This window comes from Ambystoma mexicanum, chromosome 12 (genome assembly GCF_040938575.1).
Source record: "Ambystoma mexicanum isolate Mex_15411 chromosome 12, UKY_AmexF1_1, whole genome shotgun sequence".
NCBI classification, from domain to species: Eukaryota; Metazoa; Chordata; class Amphibia; order Caudata; family Ambystomatidae; genus Ambystoma; species Ambystoma mexicanum.
Genome location: NC_090936.1, coordinates 587,789,357 through 587,813,115, shown reverse-complemented (window position 1 = coordinate 587,813,115; position 23,759 = coordinate 587,789,357). Strand labels below are relative to the sequence as shown.

Genomic DNA, 23,759 nt, shown 5'->3' with positions numbered 1-23,759 from the left:
AGGACGGCATACGTCAACCAAATTACTGTCCCCCACACACGCAGAGTACGTGCCGGAGGGTCGAGTTTCCCAACCATGGCCGCCACCTACTAGAACACTCTCCCAGCCCACATCAGGACCATTGACCCACATGCAGCCTTCCGCAAAGCCATAATAATTAGACTGTGTGTCTAAAATCCCATCCCACCCCACATCGCACGAGCTACCCTGCGGGTAACTTCCTCCCTAGCCCAACTATGATCTCATGAACTGACTTTCCTTTAGGCTTTGTATGTTATCTCTACTCCTGCCTATGCAACTGTAACTAATCGTACTGTAACCAAGCATTATGTAGTTAAGTTCCATATGCGGGCTGCTTCCTGTAACCCTCAAGCAAGTCTCCTTTAAGCTACCTTATAGCGCCTCAATGCCTCCGGGCTGCAGTGCGCTTTACAAATCCAAAAATAAATAAAATAAATAGATCCCTGGTGTTATTGGCGCTGGATCAGACCATTGTCAATTGTTACAGTGGTGCCTTCAAGTTTGGTCAAGTAATCACTTCTGGAAACAATTCAGGTTTCATGTTCTTGGTTTTTAATCGGCAAACAGGGTCTTGCAAGCAAATATTTTAACATTTGCATGAAAAAAAGCCAACACATGTTTCGACCAGGGGTCTTTATCAAGGCTGTGATAAGGTGTAAGTGCAAGAGTGTGTGGTGAGGATGTAGTGAAGTGCCGTGAGTTGTCGGTGGTTGGTTAGAAACATAGTAAACATTTATGTTTATACATTTCAAATTACATAATGGTTGATTGCAGTGACACTTCTACTCCATAAGACTATGGCATGTGAGAGAGATAAGAACACACAAAAATAAGTCAAAAGGACCTTCGCAAGATAAAACTGTGACCGGAATTCCCAAATCTGCTTTTTCTTTTAAATGAAATACAGGAGGCAAGTTATTAGTCTTTAGGAAACGCGGACTATTGATTGAAGGAATCAGAGTGGGTGTGTGAAAATGCCTGAGCGGATGCAGGGCTAAAAGGTGGGGGTGTCGACTGGCCGGGTAAGTGGGACACTGTGCTGAGTGCGGGGCAGGTAGGAGAGAGGGGGGTGGAAAACTGGTGTGTAGGCACAGCATGTGATGTATGTCACCGAGTGGGACATGCTCTGCAGTGTTGTGTGCAGTGCTGGAGGTCCTATTGCATTAAGGAGGTGTGAGAAATGAAAAAGGCCGAGTGCCTCGCTAGGTGGTTGAAGCACAATTGTGAGGAGCGGGTGCTCCAGTGTGATGTGCATAGCATGCGAGAGCAAAAGCGCTGAAAGTAGGAGGCACGAATGGTAATGTTACATGGAGGATCGGTAGTGAGAGATTGGATAGAGTAGCCGATAGAGTGTTGTGCAACTCAAGGTAATCCTTCAAGGAGCAACACTGTCGGATCAGGAGCACTGGCTATAGTGCGCGTCCATGGGGGCTGGTAGCTTGCGGGCTAGTTAAGAATGCACCTGTGAGCAAGTGCTCTAAAAAGTTACAGTTAAGTGGCGGCTGCTAGTGGGTGGGACTAGTCAGTGAGTCCAGTTGGATTGTACAATTTAAAATGTGGGGCGGTGAAGCGTGCTCGCTAATCGAGGTGTGTTTGAGTGCTGCCCTTGCTAGGCTGGTTTGGTATGTTAGGGAACCGATGTAGGGGGCATCGATTGTGGCGACGGCTGTTCGCGGAAGGGAGAATGGGGTCCCTTAAAGTTTGTAAGCGTGTTGCATACTTGAAATGATGGTTAGGGGACTCTAACGTGTAGGTCCCTACAGTGAGGGGTGCGCGCATATTGCAGATTGATAGGGATCTAGCTTACCTGTTGGGCCTGGCGGGGCCTCTGTGTAGACTTGCATCTCACAACGATTGTTAGATACCCCCTTGCCATTTTGCATGGGGTAATATAGGAGCGTGTCATGGATTGGTGGAGGGGCCTGGTGAAAGGCGTGCTCCAATTGGCCGGGCAGCAGGTTACGCAACATGGAAGTCTGCTCGGCGTTAGCCGGTGATGATTAGGGACCAATTAGAGCACGCCTCAACAGCTTAAGGAGCTGCCAGAGTCCGACTCTCCCCAGTGGCGACTCTTTTTTCAAACACACTCCCCTTCAGGGACAGTGGAAGTTTCCAAGCAGGTGTGTTCATGAGTAGTGTGGCGTTAGGACTAGCACTCAACAGCGCCAGTCCAACAATAACCAATCCACTCAAGGGAGTGTAAGAGTTGTATTCATCAAACCCCCTTACTTGAGAGCACCTTCAAGGTGAGCAGTGGGGCCTGCTAGGCAGCCTTTGGTGGTGGGGTCACAAAGTTAAGTTGAGGCACGCCACTGGCTGCTGTATACTGGTACATATGGATGAACAATTTGAGTCGCAAAAAGCAGCAGTGCAACACGCGGCTCTCACAGGCACTCCACAGACAGCCACAGACAGCGTCGCCCTTATGCCTTAAAGGCAATTTATGCCAGCAGTCACCAATCCCTCGCACAATTAACAAAAATGCAATCTGTAATCTACAATCCCTTTTTACAGGGTGTTGTCAGTGGATCAATTAAGCACTGTAGAACGTAGCAGGTCACCAGCTCACTTGCTACAGGAAGCAATCAGACTGTTGCCCTCTGTCCATCCGGGCGATACGGCCAATATATTTAGCACTTAACTGTGATGTAAGATGTAGAGTACCTCCTTTCAGTGGGCTCCCATGAAGGACTACCCTGGTTTCACACTCAGTTCAGGTTATATGTTGCTTAGCCTTTTGGCAGAGCCAGCAACAAACCACCTGCAGTCTTCTTTTTTGACATTCACTAGAGCGGCAGCGCCAACAGCAGGGCAACTGCCAGCCCACTAGGCTGCTCAACTGCACTTGGCGAGAACACTGCGTTTTAACTTCAGTCCCAGGGATTAAACACTGGCCCTGAGGTGTGCTGAGAAGGGCAGGGCTATAGCCTGCTCCGCTCACTCGGAAAGAACTAAGCATTTTAACTGCACTATCGGTGACAGGGATTAGACACTTATCTGGAGTACAGCGTGGGGCAGGTAAACAGCCAGCTCCACGACCCAGCTGCACTCCGCTATTCGACTGTCCGAGAATAAGTTCGCCTGACAGCTCTGTGACACGAGACCGCCGTTCATTACAGGGAATCCGTCGGAGTACCATATGCTCCAGCCGAAAAGATGGGGGATGCGCCATTGTGGTTCTCTGCAGTGAGTCGTCTGTTCCCCCACTGTTACCCCACTCACTAAACTTTTTCTGATTTTAAATTTACTCTCCGAGCACCTGTTCCTCAGTTCCTTTCCTCATAACTCTCTGTGAAGGTCAGACTACTCGCTTGGAGGCGGGTGCAGAGGCTCGCTGATTTTTATAGGTCCTATGAAGCCCATCCCAGTCCCACCGCTCTTGCTCTGCCTGCCCCCCTCTAGACTTTTTTTATTTCGGCCAGCGATCTTGGCATCATTCTTAATTCATCATTTTCTTTTCCCCCTCAAATGTCGTCTATCTCCCGTTCTTACCGCTATCAGCTCTTTAACCTCCAAAAATCCCATTGGTTCCTCACTTTCTCTTCATCCAAACTCCTAAGCGCCTCTCTAGTTTTATCTAGACTATTCTATTGCTCATCTCTCCTCCGTGGTCTTCCCGCATCTCACCTTGCGTCCATTTGGTCAATCATTCATCAATTTGTGTACCATGCACACTTCCCACTCCCCCACGACTATCACTTCTGCTCTGCACTCTCAACATTGGCCTTCTTTTGAAACTAGTCTACTCGTCAACCTCCTTTGTATTGTTTTTAAATCTCTCTCTGGCCTTGTACCTCCTTATCTTTCTTCCTTAATCTCTTTCTATTTCCCAGCCTGTTTTCTCCATTCCAAATCCCTTTCATGCTAAACTGTTCCCCGTTCCCCTGTGAACCATCCTGCTTCCTCTCTCTTTATGTTTCATATCCTCTTTTCCCCTTTTAGGTCCTGCCTCAAATCCCATCTTCTTTCTCACTGATCTGTTGGTTTTGTTTCTTTGACATGTTCATTTTATTGTACCGTTATTTCCTCTGTTAAGTGCTTAGGCGTCAAGCGCTATATACATTTAATAAAATACAAATGCACACTCTTGAAGGGGGGGTTGCTGCGCTGTATACAATTTGATCATTGGTTTCATGTCATGTCCTGTGGATTGTCTGTATGCTTCTTTGCTGACTGCCACTAAAAACGCATACCAACCTACTGTGAGACAGGCATGGTATCACGAGCGATGACACAGACAACAGATATATATTTCTAAACAAAACTTTATAAATAATCAGGATGGTGTAACGCCTAACTAACCCTATGCACTGGTGGGATTTCCCAACTTAAAGAAATCTAAGAAAAGTATGTCCACAAGTTCAAACCAAAACGTCTGTGTCAAAACCTATGCTTGTCTTCACAACTACAACAAAATCTAGTGGGGAAATGTTCTCAACTAGATATAAGTGATCAACAGTAAATGTGCAGCTACTGGCATTTTAAGTTTATCTAGAGTTCTTTGTCTCAAGTCCAACACAGTTCCAACGCAACTTCTTTTCAAGAAGGTTTGATCAAGATCTGAAGTTACTTTCGGTAGATTCAACAGTATCACAGTTTGCATCAAAAGAGGGTCTTGGGTTTCCCTTCCACAAGTTCAAATGTAACCAAGTTCATACAACACTGTAATCATGGGACTCCCTTCCCCCAAGATAAACACTCAGTTCTTTGGTTTTCAGGGTACCCTTCCCCAAGATGTATACTGAGCAATTGCTTCGTTTCCTCTGTTCACAAGTTCATAATACAGTTCCAATATAACTTCCTTTCAAGAAGGATTGGTCAAGTTCTGAAATTATCTTTGGTAGATTCAACGGCAGAGCAAAAGTGGTGGCAAGTGGTCTTTTGGTCCACTGCTCTGTGTTGCAGCTTTCAAACTTGGGAAAAAATAGTTCAATTTTCATTCACGGAGCCTTTTCTACTGCTGCAACTTCATAACAGCATTACAACGCTGATTTATTTTCAGTTACCAACTCGACTACAGTGGGAGCAGCCTCACTGACACTGGACCCGGGTGACTACACAAAAGCCTCACTTCCGCGGGGAGCACAAGTGGTGGAAAGTGGTTTTTTGGTCTTGTGGGCGAGTGCAGCGCTGACTCCAGTATTAGAACTACAGCATGGTAAGTACCTAACTGTGCGTGTTATTACCCTTCCAACTGTGGGTAAGCATTATGCCGGTATCTAAACTTAGAAGCGGGAGGCTCCTAATTACTGAGAAGGGTCTAGTAGCCCTTAAACAGTTTTCTGACCCCGAGGGTACCTTCTCTACAATGGGGACGTTAAGTAATCCCCCCCGGGAGGGAAATGAGCGGCAGACGCTGCCATGTCTTGCCCATAATACATCCTCCCCCCCCCCCTTCTCGCAAGTTCTAACTGGCGCAGTCCGTGGCACTGGGCTACCGGGGCTGCCTCATAGGCAGACTATGGAGACTCAACTATCCCTCCAACTGACTATGCTCCGCCCCTGCTTCCAAATCACTGCACTATTTTAGAGGTGGATCTTCATTCTCATGTTACTGCTTCTACGAGTACTGCAAAGGATGGGAGGGAGACTCGGGGATGCCTATTTCTTATCTGGTTTTGCATCCCCTTCCATCGACAACGCTAAAACCTTCAATGACATTGGATGAATCTTTTGAAAAATGATGCGCTAATCTGGAGGGAATTGCTAATAGAACCTACAGGTCCCATTCTTTGGGGGCTCTCCCTCCTGTCCAGTCCAACGATTTTCATCCTTCCAATAGCATGTCTGCTTCACCAGCTACAGCAAATATCAACCCAAAGTCTATTTTAAAGCAGCCCCTAGCTGGCGATTTCTTCACGCCCAGGAACATCGATATGAGAAGGGACTCTCTGATATTCCCACAGACTGATTCTTTGGGGCCTGCATCGATCTTGGTGCTAGAATCCATGCTCAGGCTATACATCAATGACATCACGCATGACAACTCAAACAAGCTGGGCATATTGGATTCTAAGCTGTCCAAACTGTTGAAAAACCAACACCTTCAAACGCTGATTTCAACTGCCCTCAAATGCAACTTTGGGGATGAAGACGTATGGGAAGTTCCATTAACATCTCCATTACCTTTGCAACCATTACGTAACATGGAACGTAGTCCCACTTCCAATACCCCATCGGTGTTGGTTGATATACACCTGAGGGAAGCTGCCCCAATACAGGTTGACTGCAGACAACAGGGGGCATTAACTGAGCCATAACACCAGAACATGGAAGAATCCTCCAATACTTACAAGAGCTCAAAGCAATTACGGTTAAGAAATCAACATACAAAAAAATCTAAAAAGGAACAGCAGAAAAACAAAAATAACCTTCCAGCTGTAAATTCGATAACATTTTTTTTTTTTTAAAACAAAACGACCTCTAAATTCTTGGGTGATGACACAGTCAAGGATTTGGCTGTGGAAGAAACTTCACTGCCAGCTATGGTCCATGACTTGCTGACAGGAGACACTGTCGTCCAACAGAGTCCGAAAAGACTAAAGAACACCAAACAAACTAAGAGGACTACATTTCTGGGAAATCCTATTTCAACACCCCACCCCAAACAACTAATGCGCCAATAACTGTTCCAAGCGTGTTGATTAACCAGCATGTTGGCACAGAAACTACTGTTTCAGCAACCCGGGAGAGGAACCAAGGAGAGGCCTACTCTGATTCCATCAGTCAAACAGACTGTCATAAGGTCCAAACCTTAAAGGGGATCATTATGGGGTGGGACTTTATCTTACATCCAAACGAGAAGCATCCCATGAATAGAACTCAAATGCTCGGAGCATTCCAGGAAATTCCATCACTACGAGCCTTGCGCTCAGATGACATCACATGTGTAATCTTTCCTAAATCAGGCTCTAACAGATTAATTTGCTACCTCAAGTCCAATTTATTCACACAAATTTTCTGGGACGAGTGTGAACGGTTGAAGGTTGCGGGCTACGACATTTTTGATATTCATGATCCAACTGTTTTGGCGGACTACTTGTCACCTAAACTTTCCCTCATGCCCACGTATTCAAACTCACATTACTCCAAATACTTGTCTGGACCCACGATAGCCCTGGATGACTGCTCTTGTTTGGAGGCCGCAGTTCAGATGTTTTCAAAGATCAAACAAGCGAAAAACTGTCGTAGGACAGGGACTGTAAATTTGTATCCTGGAATGTGTATGTCTTCCATGATTTGTCTAAGGGGATCCACAACAGGGTTGGGGAAATCGAACATAACTTTTCTTGCAGGAAGCAATGGCCATTTGTCCCTTCACTCTCCAGGGGTTTCATTCGTATTGCAGAAATGCAACTAGTGGGCTCAAGGGATGCCCTCCAGGGGGTGGGGTGGGGAGGGGCTCTTCACAGCCATAGATCCAGGCATGAAGTGTGCTCACCATGAGATACCCTCCATTTTGGAGGGCATTCTAGCGGTAAATCGTACACTAACAATGACTCTGAAGATCTGCTCCTAGTAAATGTTTATTGGAACCCTGTAAAATATACCCTTAGGCTGTTTTTGGAAGGTCTGGACGACCTTTTTGAGAAATTGCAGGTAACGGGCAAAGGTTCTATGATGATCTTGGGAGGTGACCTAAATGCCCGTTGTGGGGAGGGTGCTTAATAGGACAGTGTCCTTCAATCCCTCATTGGATCCAGCCCACACTTGGCCCCACCATCTTCACAACTGTGATATGGCCTTATGTTCTCCCTCCCTTCATGAAGTTGACTCCTTTTATACCTTGTCCCGGGGTACTTCAAAATCTTGGATTTATCACTTTTCATTTCTTCACCCTTGTTAACTTCTTGTGAACCGCTCATGGGGGGCCTGCTTGTGGATAGCGACCACTGTCCCTTATTTTTAGTGGTCCACTTAAGACTGGAACATTCACCAACTGAGCTATCTAGCACCCTCATTCTTCCAGCTAGAGGAGGCTTGACAGTCAAGTGGAATGTTGCAATGTGCAGGACATTTCTCAAACTCTATACGCAGATGATAAATGATGAACTATGCATGACTGGTTTAGGTGGGGTAGAATCTTTTAATACAACTGTTCAACCCTGCCTGGCCCATATCAACAGCAAAGGGCAAGGCCGATTTTGGGAAAAGCCATCTTTATAAATACATCACTATTGCCCTAGCAAAAAAAAATGCAAAAGGAAGGCATTGCGCGCCCTTACGATAACTCAGATGTCGCCAACAAAATATCTGCTAAGAAGCAAATTTTAGCCAGCTATAACTGCGTTATTACACAGTAAGGCAGGCTCGCCTTGCAGCAAACCAGGCAGTAATTAAATCCTTGTCCGGTAACAACCATGCTGATTTCTGGACTAAAACTAGGGAACTTTCTAAGGGCCCAGAGATTGGCAGGGGTTGCGACATAGCAGAGCATGTCTGGGAGGGTTACCTACAGTCTAAATTTGCTCGACCCACTGGTGATGAAGATGATGTAGATGGGCCCCTGGTAGGGTGAGGTCATTTGCGGACCCAGGTCCTGATGGCATTCCGCCACTGCTTTTCAAGCAGGAGCCGGAATTATGGGTCAGCCCTCTATTGAATCTTTTTATTTAGGACAATCTATAGGGAAGGCAAGATTCCCTCCACTTGGAAACAGTCCACAATCATTCCAATTTTCAAGCAGGGCGACGCGTCGGATCCTAAGAACTACAGACCCATCACCCTGCTTGAAGCCTCCACTAAAATCTTTGCCTCTCTTCTTTTGAGAGACCTTTCCCATCATGTTGAGAAACTACACCTTCTGTCCAAGCACCAGGTGGGCTTTCGCACAGGAATGGAGACTTCTCTTAAAGGTTCAATTTTCTCCCATCTTTCTGCGGCCGTAAAAACGGGGGGAGATGGATACTGTCTATATGGCTTCTATTGGCATGTCCTGCACCTTTGACACATTCAGCAGACAATCTCTTTGAAGCAAGCTTATAAAATGTAAGGTCCCATTAAAAATTGTACAGATCGTAGCACTGCTACACAGAGATTCTTCATGGAGGGTCAGGTTGACGAGGGACGGGGCCATCTCCACCACTGTTTCCACTTATGTGGGCCTTAGACAGGGCTGTGTGGTGGCCCAACCCTTTTCAACCTGTATGTTTTGGACATTGCAGCCTTATGGAAGGCGGGAACGACCAATCCGGTTAAGCTGGGCAGGGACGCGCTCGCTTTTGCAGACTATATAATTTTATTCGATAAAACCCCAATTGGCCTCTTCTGAAAACTGACCCTCTTTTTTCATTATGCGGTTCAAAACAATTAGCAGATTAACTGAAAAAAATCTAGGGTCGTTATTTTTACAACTAAAAAACGTCCCAAGACTTGCATTTGGAGGGTGGGTGAACAGCTTTTGGAAAGAGTGGGCTCAATGCGGTATTTGGACTTTAATCTTATAACCAGTTATTCTAGGGGGGGAATGGATTACCCTATTTAGGGAGGGGTTTCCGGCTCCATTGTCAAAAATGAAGCAGATCTACGCCCAACTCTGTCATTACTCTCTGATCCCTTTGATCAGGTTTTATCTGCAAAGCATTGAACCAACCATTTTATATGCTTTGGGAACAGTTTTGTTTGACCTGGCGGCCCCACTAAACATCCTTCAGGGGCTCCTCTGGAAAGAAACTATGGGCTTGAATCAATCTGTCCCAAATGCTGTGGTTGGAAACGAGCTGGGTCTAGCGTCCCTGGCAGCCAGAGCCCTATGGAACAAGGTAGCCAAATACGCTAACATGCTGAACCTACCAAATAATTATCTCTACCAAGACCTGGGCGAGCTATCACAATCTAATACGGCCTCCACTGTTTCTAAATGTAAGCTTACTTGGTGTACCATACTCCATCGGACTGGGTCATCCCAGGACTAGTCTAAGTAATTTCCCGGGGTTGTAAAACACAAAATATACATTGCTGATTGGGCAGAAACATCCGATTTACTGGGCAACCTCTCACTTCATAGGAAGTATGCAGGGTTCAAAAGGAGGCGAGGGAAGAACCTGATGTACCCATCACTTTTCCCCTGCCCAAATATTCGGGCCTTTTACCTTCGCTTCCGCCTGAACCAATTAGCTACCATGGAAAGGAGATTCAAGTGGGATAAAACACTAACATCAGGTTAATTTGGGGAAACTCGACAAAACTGATTCCGGCAGTGTATGCTTTCTTATCGGTGTTCTTGAAACTAACTAAATGAGTCTCTGTGGTTATCTGGGGGAAGAAACCAAGTTTTTACTACATAGTGGGCTGGAGCTAGGTCTCTACTTATTTTCTATGTTTTTATTGTGATGAAGATGATGATGAAATGTTATATAATTTTTACGACTAACGTTTTACTTGATTCTATTGTATTAATTGTGAAAAGCTTACTTTTGTAGGCCAAACACAAGGAAAAGAAAAAAAAACACCAAAAAATAAAAATACAAAAATTAAAAGATTCACTGGTTTCAGAATTTGCATCAAAAGAGGGTCTTGGGTTCCCGCTCCCCAAGTTCAAATATACTTTGTTTCTCAGGGCTCCCTTCCCCAAAATGTATACTGAGCAATTTACTTGTTTCCTCTGTTCACAAGAAAATACAGGGTCTGTTTGACCTGTACTTTGGTTAGCTTCGCGCAACCATAAATTTCCCCGAAGCCGTTGTTCAGTAATATTCAAGAAAACTCTTCAGATTTCCTTAAAGGTGTTTCGCAGTATCCTTAAAGTGCTTTTCTCAGCGAGGGCTATTTGATATCTTCCATTGTCCCAGAATGTTCATAAAGTTTTTTTAGCACTTCATAGTCAGATCATGTAACAGCTTTAATTTCATTAACTTTTTCCATCATTTCAGCATTTACTTGGTTGCACTCAAAACACAACTCAATATTCAGTAAATGTGATGTCACATTGTATTCATCAGGATAGTGCCTTTCATTCAGTTCGGTGTTCAATAACTGTAAACTTATGCTGCGATACTTAAATAGTACCTTTATGCAGTTCCGTATTCAGTCAATGCTCAATGGTGCGGGCTTAAACAGCACTTTTCAGAAAATGTAATCCTTCATTTTTTTTGTAGACCGTTATCCTTTCCAAGGTCCCTTGGAGCGCTACAGCGTTCCTAGTGTCTCCCGACACTTACCGGGTCTCGCCAGCTCCGTTCGGCGGCTTTTCCCCAATCAGGAAAACCAACTTGCCAGTTCCCCGGGTGCTCCGCTCAACATACGCCAGCCTTCATGCTTGGCTCCGCCTATGCTCCCTGGCAGCGCCTGCTTTAAGCCTTCCCCCACAAGGGCTCCCAGTACTGCACAGTCACCTCGGCAAGACTCTGGGGATCTTCATCACTGTCAGCATCTCGGCTTCTCGCTCCTCAGCACAGCAATTCCTCAGATCTTTTCGCACTCTGCAACCGCACTCTCTATGTGCTTTTGAATTCCACCTTTTATACTCTCCTCTATCAGGAAAGGGGGGGATACCATAGCTCGCCTTCAGGTACCCTCTCTCCAATCCCGAAGGACCCTCCACTCAGGTGAACCTCCCTCGCTTGTCCACCTCCAGGTTTGGGATCCCTGGCCACCTGAACAGAAGATCCCAGGGGAGTAGATGTGAGAGCACCTTCAGGTTTCTCACACTACCCGAAGAGTGGATTGAGTTTGGGGCTAGATTGCAGTGACAAAACGGTGCACTGCTGTTTTGCAAACAACACAGTGCAAAAAGAGAGCATTTTCGAGATGCCCTTGAGGAAACCTAACCAATAAATGCAATAAGATTATCAAAGCAACAGAGTTGACATCTACTTCTACACAGCTTTAGAGAAATAGACATCAAAACCAGCAGTGTGCTCCAATCCAGAAAAATGCGGCCCAAGAACGCTGCCGATTTCTCCTTGGTTTTATAGGCGTTTACACAATAAGAATCATACAGAAAGTAAGATACATTTAGTTGGTTACATTTGCATTTACTTCCCAAAAGAACATCCTAAAACCTTGAGGGGCATGGTTTATCATAACCATGCTATAATGCCTATACAATCGTGGTTTCACACAGTTCTACCGTGTCATATTACTAATCGTGGCAAGAGGGGGCATTGCTTGCTGCAATGCCATCAGGAGCCTCAGATATGTGCTCCCAAAAGAGATCCCGACATTGATATGCTCTACCGACGTCTCACAGAATATTCTGATGTATATGATATCGGAAGGGTCTGTCAGCGGGGTGCCTGCTCTTGCGCCGATTTGGGCTCCCCTTCATGAGATATTTGAAGAAATACGCAGCCGCCAAGATTTCCAACATGGTGGCAGTAGTGGTTCCCCCGGCGGCAGTGATTTGAACCCTGGAGGCAGCCGCTGTATACACCCCGGGGCGAAGAAACCCAGCGCTGATCCTTGGTACGTTATTACTCTCATGAATGTGAGGCTTCCTGCTGGAATGAAGAGGGGAGCAGCCCTGCGGTCAGTCCTATGGTCACCAGCACTGGGAAGGGTGCTCCGGGCGTGCAGGAGGGGTGACCACATGATGAGAAGATACGCTGTCGGAGGAACACTGCAATCACCAGGGCTGTGCTCTGAAAGGTGAGGTTGCAAGACGCCGCAGCCTACCCGGACAGCGGGGGGTATCAGCAGATGAGTAGGTGTGGCGAACAACTGAGAAGGGGAAACCTCTTGCTCTGCACTGAGCTCAGCTGTGTGACAAACTGGCGTTGCAGTGCCTTCCTGCAGCGGTGCGTTGGAAGGGGACAGCTGACACGATACACTGCTCAGACTAGGAGGCATTGTGAGGGGCCCAGGCACTATTGAGGCTCTTCTGCATCTCTCAACACTGCAGGCTGAGGGAGGGGCACTTGTGGGATTTGGCATGGCACACGCTGGAGGCACGGGATCGCTGGTCTAATTTCAATATAAATTCATACTGCATGTCACTGTGGGACAGTCATCCACTGAACTCCAGCTCCTTCCAGCTAGGTGGGGGCATGCTCCCATCCATGGTTGTGTGGGCCGGCTGGGGGCTGCATACCCTGGAACCAGGTACCCCCTTTTGAAACATAACTGCGCTGCACAACCCTTATGGCACTAAAAGCTTGCCACGTCTGGAGGACGAAAGGGTAGCTGTTTCACTTGCCCGTGGTTCCTGGCAATACCTAACACCTCTGATAGCTGGCGCCTTAAAGCAGACGAATTAGCGAAGGAGACATTGGTACACTGGGTGAGCTTGATGCCTGTATGAACAGTCACAGTGGGTCATGCTTTCTGCACCCCTTACTATGTCTGTGCACTGACATCAGAGTATTGCAGCATTTCCACTGACCTGGGAACGCTCTTGGCTGGCCGATACCCTGCTGGGAATCAGTGCTGACAAATATTGCCTGCTTGGAGCATACTAAAGATAGGGGGCGTCGTACAGAGATTGGTGCATTTTTTAAATGCTGAATACCAAGAATAAGGGGTCCCAGAAAAATACTATTATGGGCTCATTTGGCCCCAAGTACTCCCAAAGGGATTCCCTTCGTGAGGCAGAAGATGCACTGCAAATTGATGGCATGCAACCACCGGCACAAAAGGCCAAAGTATTGGCTGCAATCGCTGCACTACGAACCTCTATTGAATATAAAATTGATGAGATCAAAATGTATGTCAACCTGCTACGGCAGGATGTGAGATCTTTGTCCTCCAAGGTCGCGGACAATGAGGAACAACTTCTAAACGTGCAAACCAATGTTGAAGGTTACGGTGCAGGATCTGGAGAGCAAGATTAGAGTCCTGGAACAGAGATCTGAGGACGCAAAGAGCAAGTCCTGTAACGCTCACCTGATTCCCGTAGAGGCGCCGGTCTTGACTGGGCGTATACCGTATCTTCAAAGGTGATGTGTAACACAGGGCTGGCTCTTTGGGCTGGACCTCTGTGCACTGTATGTCTGACTTGAAGGGTAAGATGTCTGCAGATAGAAAATATGGGATTAAGGAACTGGGTTATTGAATGTCTCTCTCTTCTTCCCTTTCTCTTCTCCTGTAGAACCCCAAAGGTTAACGCTCTCACCTTAGGTAAGTGAACGCCGTGCTCTCCATCTGCCTCGGGGCAGGGTGCTGTAACCAGTTTCTTCACTGGATAAGGGGAGCAGGCCTCTTGACTTCAGAGGACTGCTGTCCGTCGTTTACTGCACGAACGGTAAGTTTGGAGTAATTCTAATGTCTTTAGTAATGATGTTTCTTGTTTTGCAGGGTTCCGGCGATGGCGGATGACGGGCTGAAGTGAGTTGAAGATGGAGCCCGTGTGATGAATAGAAGCGCCTGGAAGCACGTAAGTAAGCGCTTGTTGCCTGCTTCACGATGCGCTCTAACTGTCTTTTTATTTTGCAGGTACAAGTTCGGAGCGGCTGCAGGGTGCCGGAATACCCACTGGGTTAGATGTGGAAAGGAGTAATGGCACGTGAGTATTAAAGTTCCCCAATGTCTTTAAACACACCTTGTTCTGTCTTTCAGATGCGGGATGCAGCGCCGAAGGCCTCCGGAGCGTGCGAAGAGTTGGTAAGCTTTTGTCTTTCAGATGCCGGAATGCAGTGTGAAGACCTCCGGAGCGCACGAAAGGTAGGTAAGCCTTTGTCTTTCAGATGCCGGAATGCAGCGCGAGGCGTTGGTGACAGCCGATGGACCAGGTAAGTGAAGAGCTGTCACTGAAGACCATAATGCTAACCTGTTCTTTCTTGTCTTTATAGGTGTTGCTGAAGACTGGATTCAGGATGGTAAGCCTTTTTCCTTAGGCCCAGGATCAGATGCAGAAGACACGATGAGCGTTCTGCTGCAGAGGATGCAGAATAACGCAAAGCAAGATTCATCCATCGGGTGTGGTTTAAATAGCCTCCTGTAGTGCTTAGGTGTCTCCTTCCACAGCCACGCCTAGGTAAGAAAAGAGTTCCTGCTTTCCAGAAGAGTTCCAGTGTTCTGAATCTAGGGAGTGGCTCCTGCCCCACCCAACAGGAAAAGTAGTTCCAAACAGAAGAGGATCAGAGGCTCAACTGGCAGGCAAGTAAGCAGCATGGTCTGCTCCAGGTAAATCCACCCAAGCATTATGAGCCCGGCGCTTCCAGCGCTGGGACTGGGCATATTTATGAGCCTGGTGCCACTGGCGCCAGGACTGGGTCCAAAAGGTCCCAATTGGGACTGGTTGGCACTCGGAACCTGGGTTATGGATCTGCTTCCAAGGGAGTTGGGAAAACCTTGACCTTTTGGAAGCAGAGATCATGACAGTCCTGCCGGAACAACGTACAGATAATGGGACTCAGTGAGGGAGAGGAAACCTCCTACTGCAAGAAATAGGAGAGGGGGAGCTGTGCCAGGGATTCATAGTTGAGAGGGCACATAGATCATTGGCCCACAGCCCGCCACCGGGTGCTTCCCGCCATCCGATCATTGCACTTATCCTCAACTAGAGAAACCGGGAGGTCATCTAAACATTTAACAGGGAAGGGTGCACAATTAAATACAGAACATCGCAGCTAGCTACTTACCCGGACTAAACTCTGCTGGTACAGAAGAAGAGGAACATGTTTGTCCCTACTAAGGAGAGGCTATGCAGCCAGGGCCTTAGATACATGCTACTATATCCAGCAGAATTTAAGGTACTGCACAACGGCAAGGCCCCATTTTTTTAACACCCCAAGGATGCGATCCAGTGAATGGATGAGCACGGAATGGCACTGTGCCCAGAAAGTAGATCAAGGGAGTCTGGAGTCAGCAGAACATGATTGAACAGAACTTCCCACAATGATGGAACATCTGGTCTGCATCATTATGATGTAATACTATATTGGGAGCCTATTACGAGGACTCCTACTTAACTCCTGGATTGCTTTGTAAAGCTCGGACAATCACGACTTGAGGCAGATGTGCCAATGGTGGAGCCCGCTATGACAGTCTCCACTATACCTGCGGACCCCGGGTGCATTGCTGCTCTTGGGGGGTGGGAAGGCTTGATCAGAATTCCTCTGTTGAGCCACTTGTTTTCAATGTTTATTCTGATTTGGTGCTTTTTGAGTTTCGTTACTCTGTATTGGTTAATGTTGGGCACAATTAAGGTGGCGACTCAAGGAAGGGGGTGTTCGATCTGGGTATCGAGGCTGCTTGTAGGATGGCTGTGTGGGGGGCCTGAGGGAGGATGGGGGGTGCTGTGGGAGCCTTAGGGTGGCGCAATATTGATTAAAGATGACCACACTTAGAATTGCGTCCTGGAATGTCAGGGCAATGTCTTCATATTTGAGATGGCTTAGGATTGTCTCCTACTTACGTAGGAAACTTATCTATGTAGCATTTCTACAGGAAACGCACTTCAATAAGGAAGGTGTCATTAAAGTTATTTCGAAATGGGGCGGCCAGGAGTGGGGGGCATCGTACTCAATGTACACCAGGTGCGTTATGATATGGATATCTGGGTCTGTACCGTTTAAACTGATCAAAGCAGACGTGGGCAATCAACGTAGGATGGTGGTCATTCATGGTTGCATTGAAAATGGGGAGATCTGCTTTGTGAATTCTTATGCCACAAATCATGGCGCCTAAACCTTTTTCTGGTCCTTATACGAGAGGCTGACACATCCGAGGGGGGCTTGGTGGATTGGAGGGGGATTTTAATTGTACATTGGACCCTGGTCTGGATAGGTCCGACAACAGATTTGCACGGCCCTCCTCTCCTGCGGCCAAGACCATGGGCACTGTATTGCGAGGCCTGTTCTTGGTAGACATTTGGTGGGATCTTAAAGGGAACAGTAGGTCTTACTCCTATCACTCTGTGCCACACAAGGTCCATAACAGGATTATCTGTTTACTGGAAAGGAAAGTGTGGATGTGAAATATGCTGGGAGGTCCATTTCTGACCACTTCCCATTGATAACCACTTGGGTCCCACAGGGCTTGGCTCCTCCAATCCCAACGTGGCGAATGCCCTCTCTGATGATGTGTTTCGGGGACACCTGGAGGAAGCGCTCAGGGAATTCCTTGAGGTCAAAATTGGTAGTGTGAATAGGTGGAGCACTGTCTGGCAGACCCTGAAGGTGATGGTCCAGGGAGACACTTTAGCCAAGGCAGGAGGCATCAGGAAGACGCTGGTCTCTGAGCTAGGTGACCTAGAAGACAAGATAAAAAGGAGCTGGAAAGGGCAATAGAGGGGTTGGGGGGAGGTCAAGATGAAGAAAAACTGTTACCTTTGCGTATTGCTTGTGTGGAACTCTGGGAACGCCTCAGAAGGTTTGATTATGGCACATTTATATCCAGGATGCATGAGAAGGGTGACAAGTCGGGGCAGATGCTATCATGGTTGTGTAAGAATGAGTGTCCAAGACATGTGGTAACGGAGGTGGTGGATGAATGTGGGGAGACCTCGAGGTCCCAGAAGGTGATTAACAAAGTCTTTAGCAGGTACTATCAGTCATTAAATTGTGCTAGGGTGCCTGTGGATATGGATGAGTTTGCGTTCACGCTGGCGAACATTAAACTGCCAAAAGAGTCACCGTAACAAGCCGAGGCTCTGGAGGCATCCATAACTGTGGGAGAATAACAAGGGGTCATAGTGTCGCTGAAGTCGGGTAGGACTGCGGGTGGGGACGGGCTGCCGTCAGAGTATTATAAGACCTACTGCTGGGCACTAGCGCCTGTTCTCCTCAAGGTGTTTGAGGAGGCGTATGACATTGGTCACCTACCCCATAGCATGTGCGAGTCCATGATAGTATTGGTCCTTAAGCCCGGGAAACACTCTGCTTTGTGTGATTCCTTTAGGCCTCTCTGATGCTGAATCAGGACGTTAAGATCCTGACGACTTTGCTGGCCGGCCGACTAAAGCGTGTTATTGGCTCCTTGTTCCATGAGGACCAGACTGGTTTTGTCCCGCATAGAAATACATCCATGAATCTAGGCTGACTTCAATACATCATTGAGAGGTCCCGAACAATGTGGTATCATTGAACGCCATCTAGGCCTTTGACTAGGTCTACTGGCATTGGATGTTTGCTGTGCTGGAGGCTGTCGCAATTGGAGAGGGATTCTCTAGATGGATTAGGCTAAGTTATTCTAACCCTGTTTCCAGAGTACGCATGGGAAGGCATATGTCTGACACCTGGGACATCTGCAGGGGTACCAGACAGGGTTGTCCCCTCTCGCCCATGCTGTATATACTGGCGCTATAGTCCCCGGCGGTGTATTTGAGGACAGAGTTTGCGGATGCAGAGATCTTGCTTGATCGGACGAGACACCTCTTTTCGCTATATGCGGACGATTGCCTGTTGTATTTGCAGGACCCAGAGTATAATCGTCCCCTGGTGATGGAGGTGCTAGATAACTTTGCAAAGCTTACAAGTATTTCCTTTAGCAGGAAGAAGTCCTGTATCTTCCCCTTGGCGGGGCTGGGTGACCGTGACATGGACGATCTACCATCATTGGGCATTAAGTGGGAACTGCAGTCGTTTTGTTCTTTGGAGGTGAAGATTGGACGCCAGCTTGAGTATATGCATGAGATAAATATGGTTGCTGCAGTGAAGGGAATCTCTGAGTCAATGAAGTTTTGGAGCCGGTTGCCACTCGCTAATGAGGTGAGTTGCGCCGACAGAAATGGTGGTGCTGCCACATCTATTATACTTTTTTACTAATGACTCTTTCCTCATACCAGGTTCCTTTTTTAGATCCTTGGATTCTCTTGTGATGGGATTCCTCTGGAGAGGGAAGAGGCACAGAATAGCGTTACCTACTTTAAGACTGAGGTGTGAATATGGTGAGGTTCAGCTACTGTGGTTTGAACTGTATTACTTGGCTGCTCAGGCGCCGTTTCTCGCTGGGTGGCTGGCGAATGAAGGGACGCCGAATACCTCATTGACGTGTGGGGCACTAAGACCGGTTGTTCTTGAGCAAGTTTTGTGGGTCGTGGATAGAGGAGTCCTGTGCAAACCACACCTGCTGGACTTGGGGGTCGGGCGCAGAGAGAGTGTTGTAGAATCCAAAGGATTATTGGTTCAAAGAATGTGTATTCCCCACATATGCTCTTGTCGGCAGGCCAGTGCCAGAATAGATGTGACCTAGTCACGTTCCTGCGATGGGAGAGGGTGGTTCTTGCTACGTGGGGAGATATTTTTAAGAACGAAATGGTTAGGGACTTTTTAGAGGTTGCTGATTATTACGGGCTGCACAAGGGACAATTCCTGGGTTACATGAGAATTACCATATTTTCTAAGGGACAGTGGACGGTCTGGCCAGAAGAACCTGAATGTGATACTGTACTATCTACCTTGTATGATCTGGAAGATGGGTGGAAGTATGTCACCCACTTATACCGGAGCTTGACAACGAGTGTGAGCGTACAAAATTGCATGGGAGTCTGACTTGGAATGCGTGTTTGATGAGAAGCAATCGAACACAGTGTTATCGTTTACCAAAAAGGTATCTAGGAAGGACAGTTTTCGCATTCTGCAGTTGAATGTGCTATATAGAACATACATGACCCCACATAAGAACACTCGAATCAATAAACAAGTGTCCCCAGAATGCCCATGGGGCGGTGGTGAGCCCACTGACTTCCTACATATGCTTTGGCTTTGTCCGAAGGCGAGTGCCTTCTGGCTTAATATTCAGCGGAACCTGGAGGATGCCGGGGTTGGAAGAAACGGGTGGACCCCCATGGGGTGCCTGCTGGGTACGTACCCTCGACCCGACAAGGCCAGACACATAGTTAAACATATGGATCTGGCTTGTATACTTGCAAAAAGGAGAATCGCTATGTTCTGTAGGGAGAGTGCCTGCCCCAACTATGCAATATTGCGGAAGGAGTTCATTGAGTGGTCTACGTCCAAAACTGGGGAGTGGTACAGGGCCCTGCAGAGGGGTATGAACGAGCCTACCAGGAACCTGGAAGGCCCTCCTCCAACCAATGTTTGGTCACTCGGATGAGCGACACCCGTGAGGTGGATGTGATCGTCTAGCTGGACCCCTTATTGTTGGGTTTGTGGAGGTGCCCAACGGACCTGATTTATAAAAAGCTATGCAGGGCTGAGTTTTCTGTAATATGTTAGTGTACACTGCCTACTATTATGTGTATATGTGCTTCATTTAATTTTGGCTGTGCTATCTGACAGGAAGGCCTTTTCCCTTGATGTCTCATTGTTTGCCCCGTTATGTTATGTTGTATTTGTTTAACCTGTGTATAATATTTTTTTTGTTGGTGTCTGCTTTTGGAATTTAATAAAAATAAATTACTAATCATGGCAATCGTCTTGCTCTGCTGTTACAGTTGCGAGTCAGTGCTTATGAGGGAACTTATGAGAGAACACAAAATATTTTTGGTTTAGACACCCTTTTCCCCAGGATAACAGAGCCAGGAATTGCACGATGCAGCGAAATCTACCATGAGTCGATTGCTAGGCAAATCTTACAAGTGCTAAATGAAAGGTGATAAGCTCTGCGCTACACAAACCTCAAGAAAAGCCTGGAGTTACAGGCTATGCTTCAAAGCTTTGCTGATGTGAAGGACATACCTCCTCTGCATTACTGAAAGGCTTTATGTCTACATTAATCGTCAGAATTATGCATTGTTGCTCCCAAATAAGGGCTTATGCAAGCATGTGACAATCAGAAGTGCTTAGCCCACAAATATATTCAGACCGTGGCACAACCTTGACACAACTAGGACTGGGTTATTTCTTTTATAGTCTACATACCATTGAGGATCTACATTTTTTTATAAACAAATCTTAATGGCAACTTCAAAATTAGGCAAGGGAACAATTACCATATTCTGTTTATATCAATCAAACACATGGGTTTTATGAGTTGCTGGCCAAAAAGGTCTGTGTCTAGGACCTCCTACGCCTCTTATAAACCCAAAGCCTGTCAGCCTAGAATGGACAGACTAAACCCACAACTGCCCGCAGATTAGATCAGATAGTCCTTTGACAAGACAAGCTTTCCCAGATAAGGGGATAATGACTGGGGCTGACTGGGGGCACTAGACTTGGAACCTGTGTCACAATGTTCTTCCCTAAAGCCGTACTCTTACTTCCTGACCCAACCCACACTGTATTGCTGTCTAATGTCATTTGTCATTTGTATAGCGCCTTTCCCATTGGTATGGCCTCAAAGCACTGTAGATGAACGCCCTCAGGGAACCTAAGTCCAAGGTATGAGAAATTTGTCAGAGGAGTTTATGCATGTGTGCACTTTAGCGAAAATGAGGTAGGTAGGTGTGGCCAAGTCCCTCTTATCTACCCATGTTCAGTGGGCATGTAGATGGGTGCTGTGAGGTAGTATGCGAGTGCAGGCAACTCATTATGTGCCCAGCTAGACCGAATTTTGTTGTCTACGATAGTTGCATTCTTATGGCAGAGGTTGTGTGCACTGTGTCTTATAGTAGTGTGTGATAGCAGCTAGCAAGAACTAGACACAGCGTTGTTGTGGATCAGCGTCAATGGTGCATCCCACGTTCTTTACTGTGGTGGGTGCGATGGGAGGACGGCCTAGGAAGGACAGCCATTGGGTGGGTTGTGATGAAGAGTGCTGTCTTCCCATCGATCATGATTTCGGTTTTACCAGGGTGGAGAAGGAGGTAGTTAGCCGTCATCCAGTTGTTGATTTCTGCGAGACATGAGGCAAGGTCGGGATGGGAGATGGAAGAGGTCTTAAGGATCTTGAAGATTATCTGGGTGGCATCACTGTAGTTGTAGCAGGATAGGTCATGTGAGATAAGAGCAAGGAGGGGACTCAGGTAGCTGTTGAAGAGCAGGGGAGATAGGGAAGGGCCCTAAAGAACCCCGTTGGTAATAGGGCAGGGGGAGCAAGGAGAAGAGAGGGTGACTTGTGCAACATTTTCTGCAACCCCATCTCACGTTCCAAACGTCTGGACTTGGTTCCCCAAACTACACACTGGTTGCTTCTTTCTGGCCACCCAACCCACTCTCTTTGACCCTAATACTCAAACCCACTATTCCATAGAACGATCCTGCCCTCCTCTTCACGTCAATGCTTGATTCTGTCTCGTGCCACGATGCCTGGACCAACCTCTTTTGCTGCATTGCTGGTCACACCATCAAGTCTGATTTGAAAATCAATTGATGGAAAAATACTTGTATAAAAGGACAAACCACATTTTAATTTACTAGCTTGCTTTATTCATGGACTCTAGCTACTCCTGCTTCAACCTTGATAATACAGGACTATACAACCCTTGGGTCTATTCTAAGCTTTTTTTAAAAACTATTTTATTGTTTTTATCTTAACCACTTTTGCTGGAAGGATATACCATGCAAAATGAAGAATGAAATGTTGGTAAATAATATGGCTTTCTCACCTGTATGCCAAAGTCATGCACTCGAACAGCTTGGTCAGTGAGGCGTCAATGCTCAGGTAGCCACCGCGGTTGCCTGGACCATATCTGTAGGTTTGGCAGGTGCGCTCATTCACTGTGTCAAAGTCATACTCCCAAGCACCCTTCTTGCCCCGCCAGGTCGGCTCTGGACCCAGCTCCACCAGGACGCGTTCTGAAAGGTCCATCACCACAGACTCTGCTGGCACATCGTCATCATCTTCATCATCGTCCTCCTCTGTTCCACCTGCTGCCAGTGCACGGTCAGCATGAGGCTCAGAGACCATGAAGTGGCCACTGTGGATGATCTGCGGACGAGACATCATGGTAACATAGGTAGAAGCTATGAAGGGCTCAGAAATCCTGATGAGGGTCCAACCAGCGTTACACCCCAAAAAAGTCAATCTAAGAAATCCGAGTTCCCTGAAGTGCAAAAAAGAAAAAAATAAGCAGAAACAAAATGATTGCAAAATATAGGTATTTCCTTTAAATAAATGTACTGTCAATGGCTGGTGTTGTGGGGTCCAACACAGCTGGAACTGTTAAAAAGCCTCGGACAGACTCCACTCAGGGGCCCATCTCTTTCCTGTCTCTTGTGCATAGCATCAGACCTGTCCCATATGCTAGCTCCAGCCCTGCCTCTTGCCCTAGCCTAACACCCTCATCAGAGCCTCCTACCCAAGAGCAGCATTGCTACCGACTGTCCATGGTAGACGAAATTCTTTAGTCCCAAAAACTCTCTAAAAAGGTTTCAACCGTTACTGCCCTAGACGCTAACCACCAGCACCTCTCCGTGACAACTCCCCAAGGGGTCAGTCTTCGATCCCGTCCGAGAGCCTCTGCCTTGACAGCAGCCACAGGTTGTGCGCCGTGTCTCCCAACCATACACCCCACTCAGCCTTGTACTTTGAACTGGACACTAGGTCCTAACTGTGCTTCCAGATTGAACAGCTGCTGTCTAGCTTTCTCAGAGCCTATTTCCAGCCTGAATCCTGTATCTTGACACGGAACGGTCATGTCTAGTTCCCGTTCAAGAAACGGACCCTAGCACCAGCTCCTGCACGTCACGTGACTTTGAACATTTTGTGTTGCTGCCGTGCACGTTGTACGCCAGTTCGTCATCTGCCAACGTCAGGTGCATCCTATTATGTAGCCTGCAGGAGTTAGTGGGCTGTCGGTTCGGGGGCTAGTGGGATTTGGTCATTTGGACTCCATCTGCGGCAATCGCAGGATTTAGGCATGGACATTTGGACAGTTTGAGAGAATCGGACCATGAGAGACTCTTCGGAGTCTAGTGATTCCAGTACTTGGTAGCAGGGTAGGAAACTGTTCCCTTGAAAAAGAAGAATAGGAATTTGCTAGTAGGTGATAGAAGCAGTTCGCCTGTCGACAGGGG

At 47.1% G+C, this 23,759-nt stretch overlaps 1 protein-coding gene across 1 annotated transcript in view; it reads right to left on the bottom strand.

The window, feature by feature from the left end:
• LOC138513838 (MLX-interacting protein-like) overlaps positions 1-23,439 on the bottom strand; it is a 652,779-nt gene extending 629,340 nt beyond the window's left edge. The window contains exon 1 of the mRNA XM_069628950.1: positions 22,349-23,439. Within this exon, the coding sequence (XP_069485051.1) occupies positions 22,349-22,689 (341 nt within the window). The 5' untranslated portion in view covers positions 22,690-23,439. The remainder of the gene's footprint in view (positions 1-22,348) is intronic.
• Between the last annotated feature and the right edge of the window lie 320 nt (positions 23,440-23,759).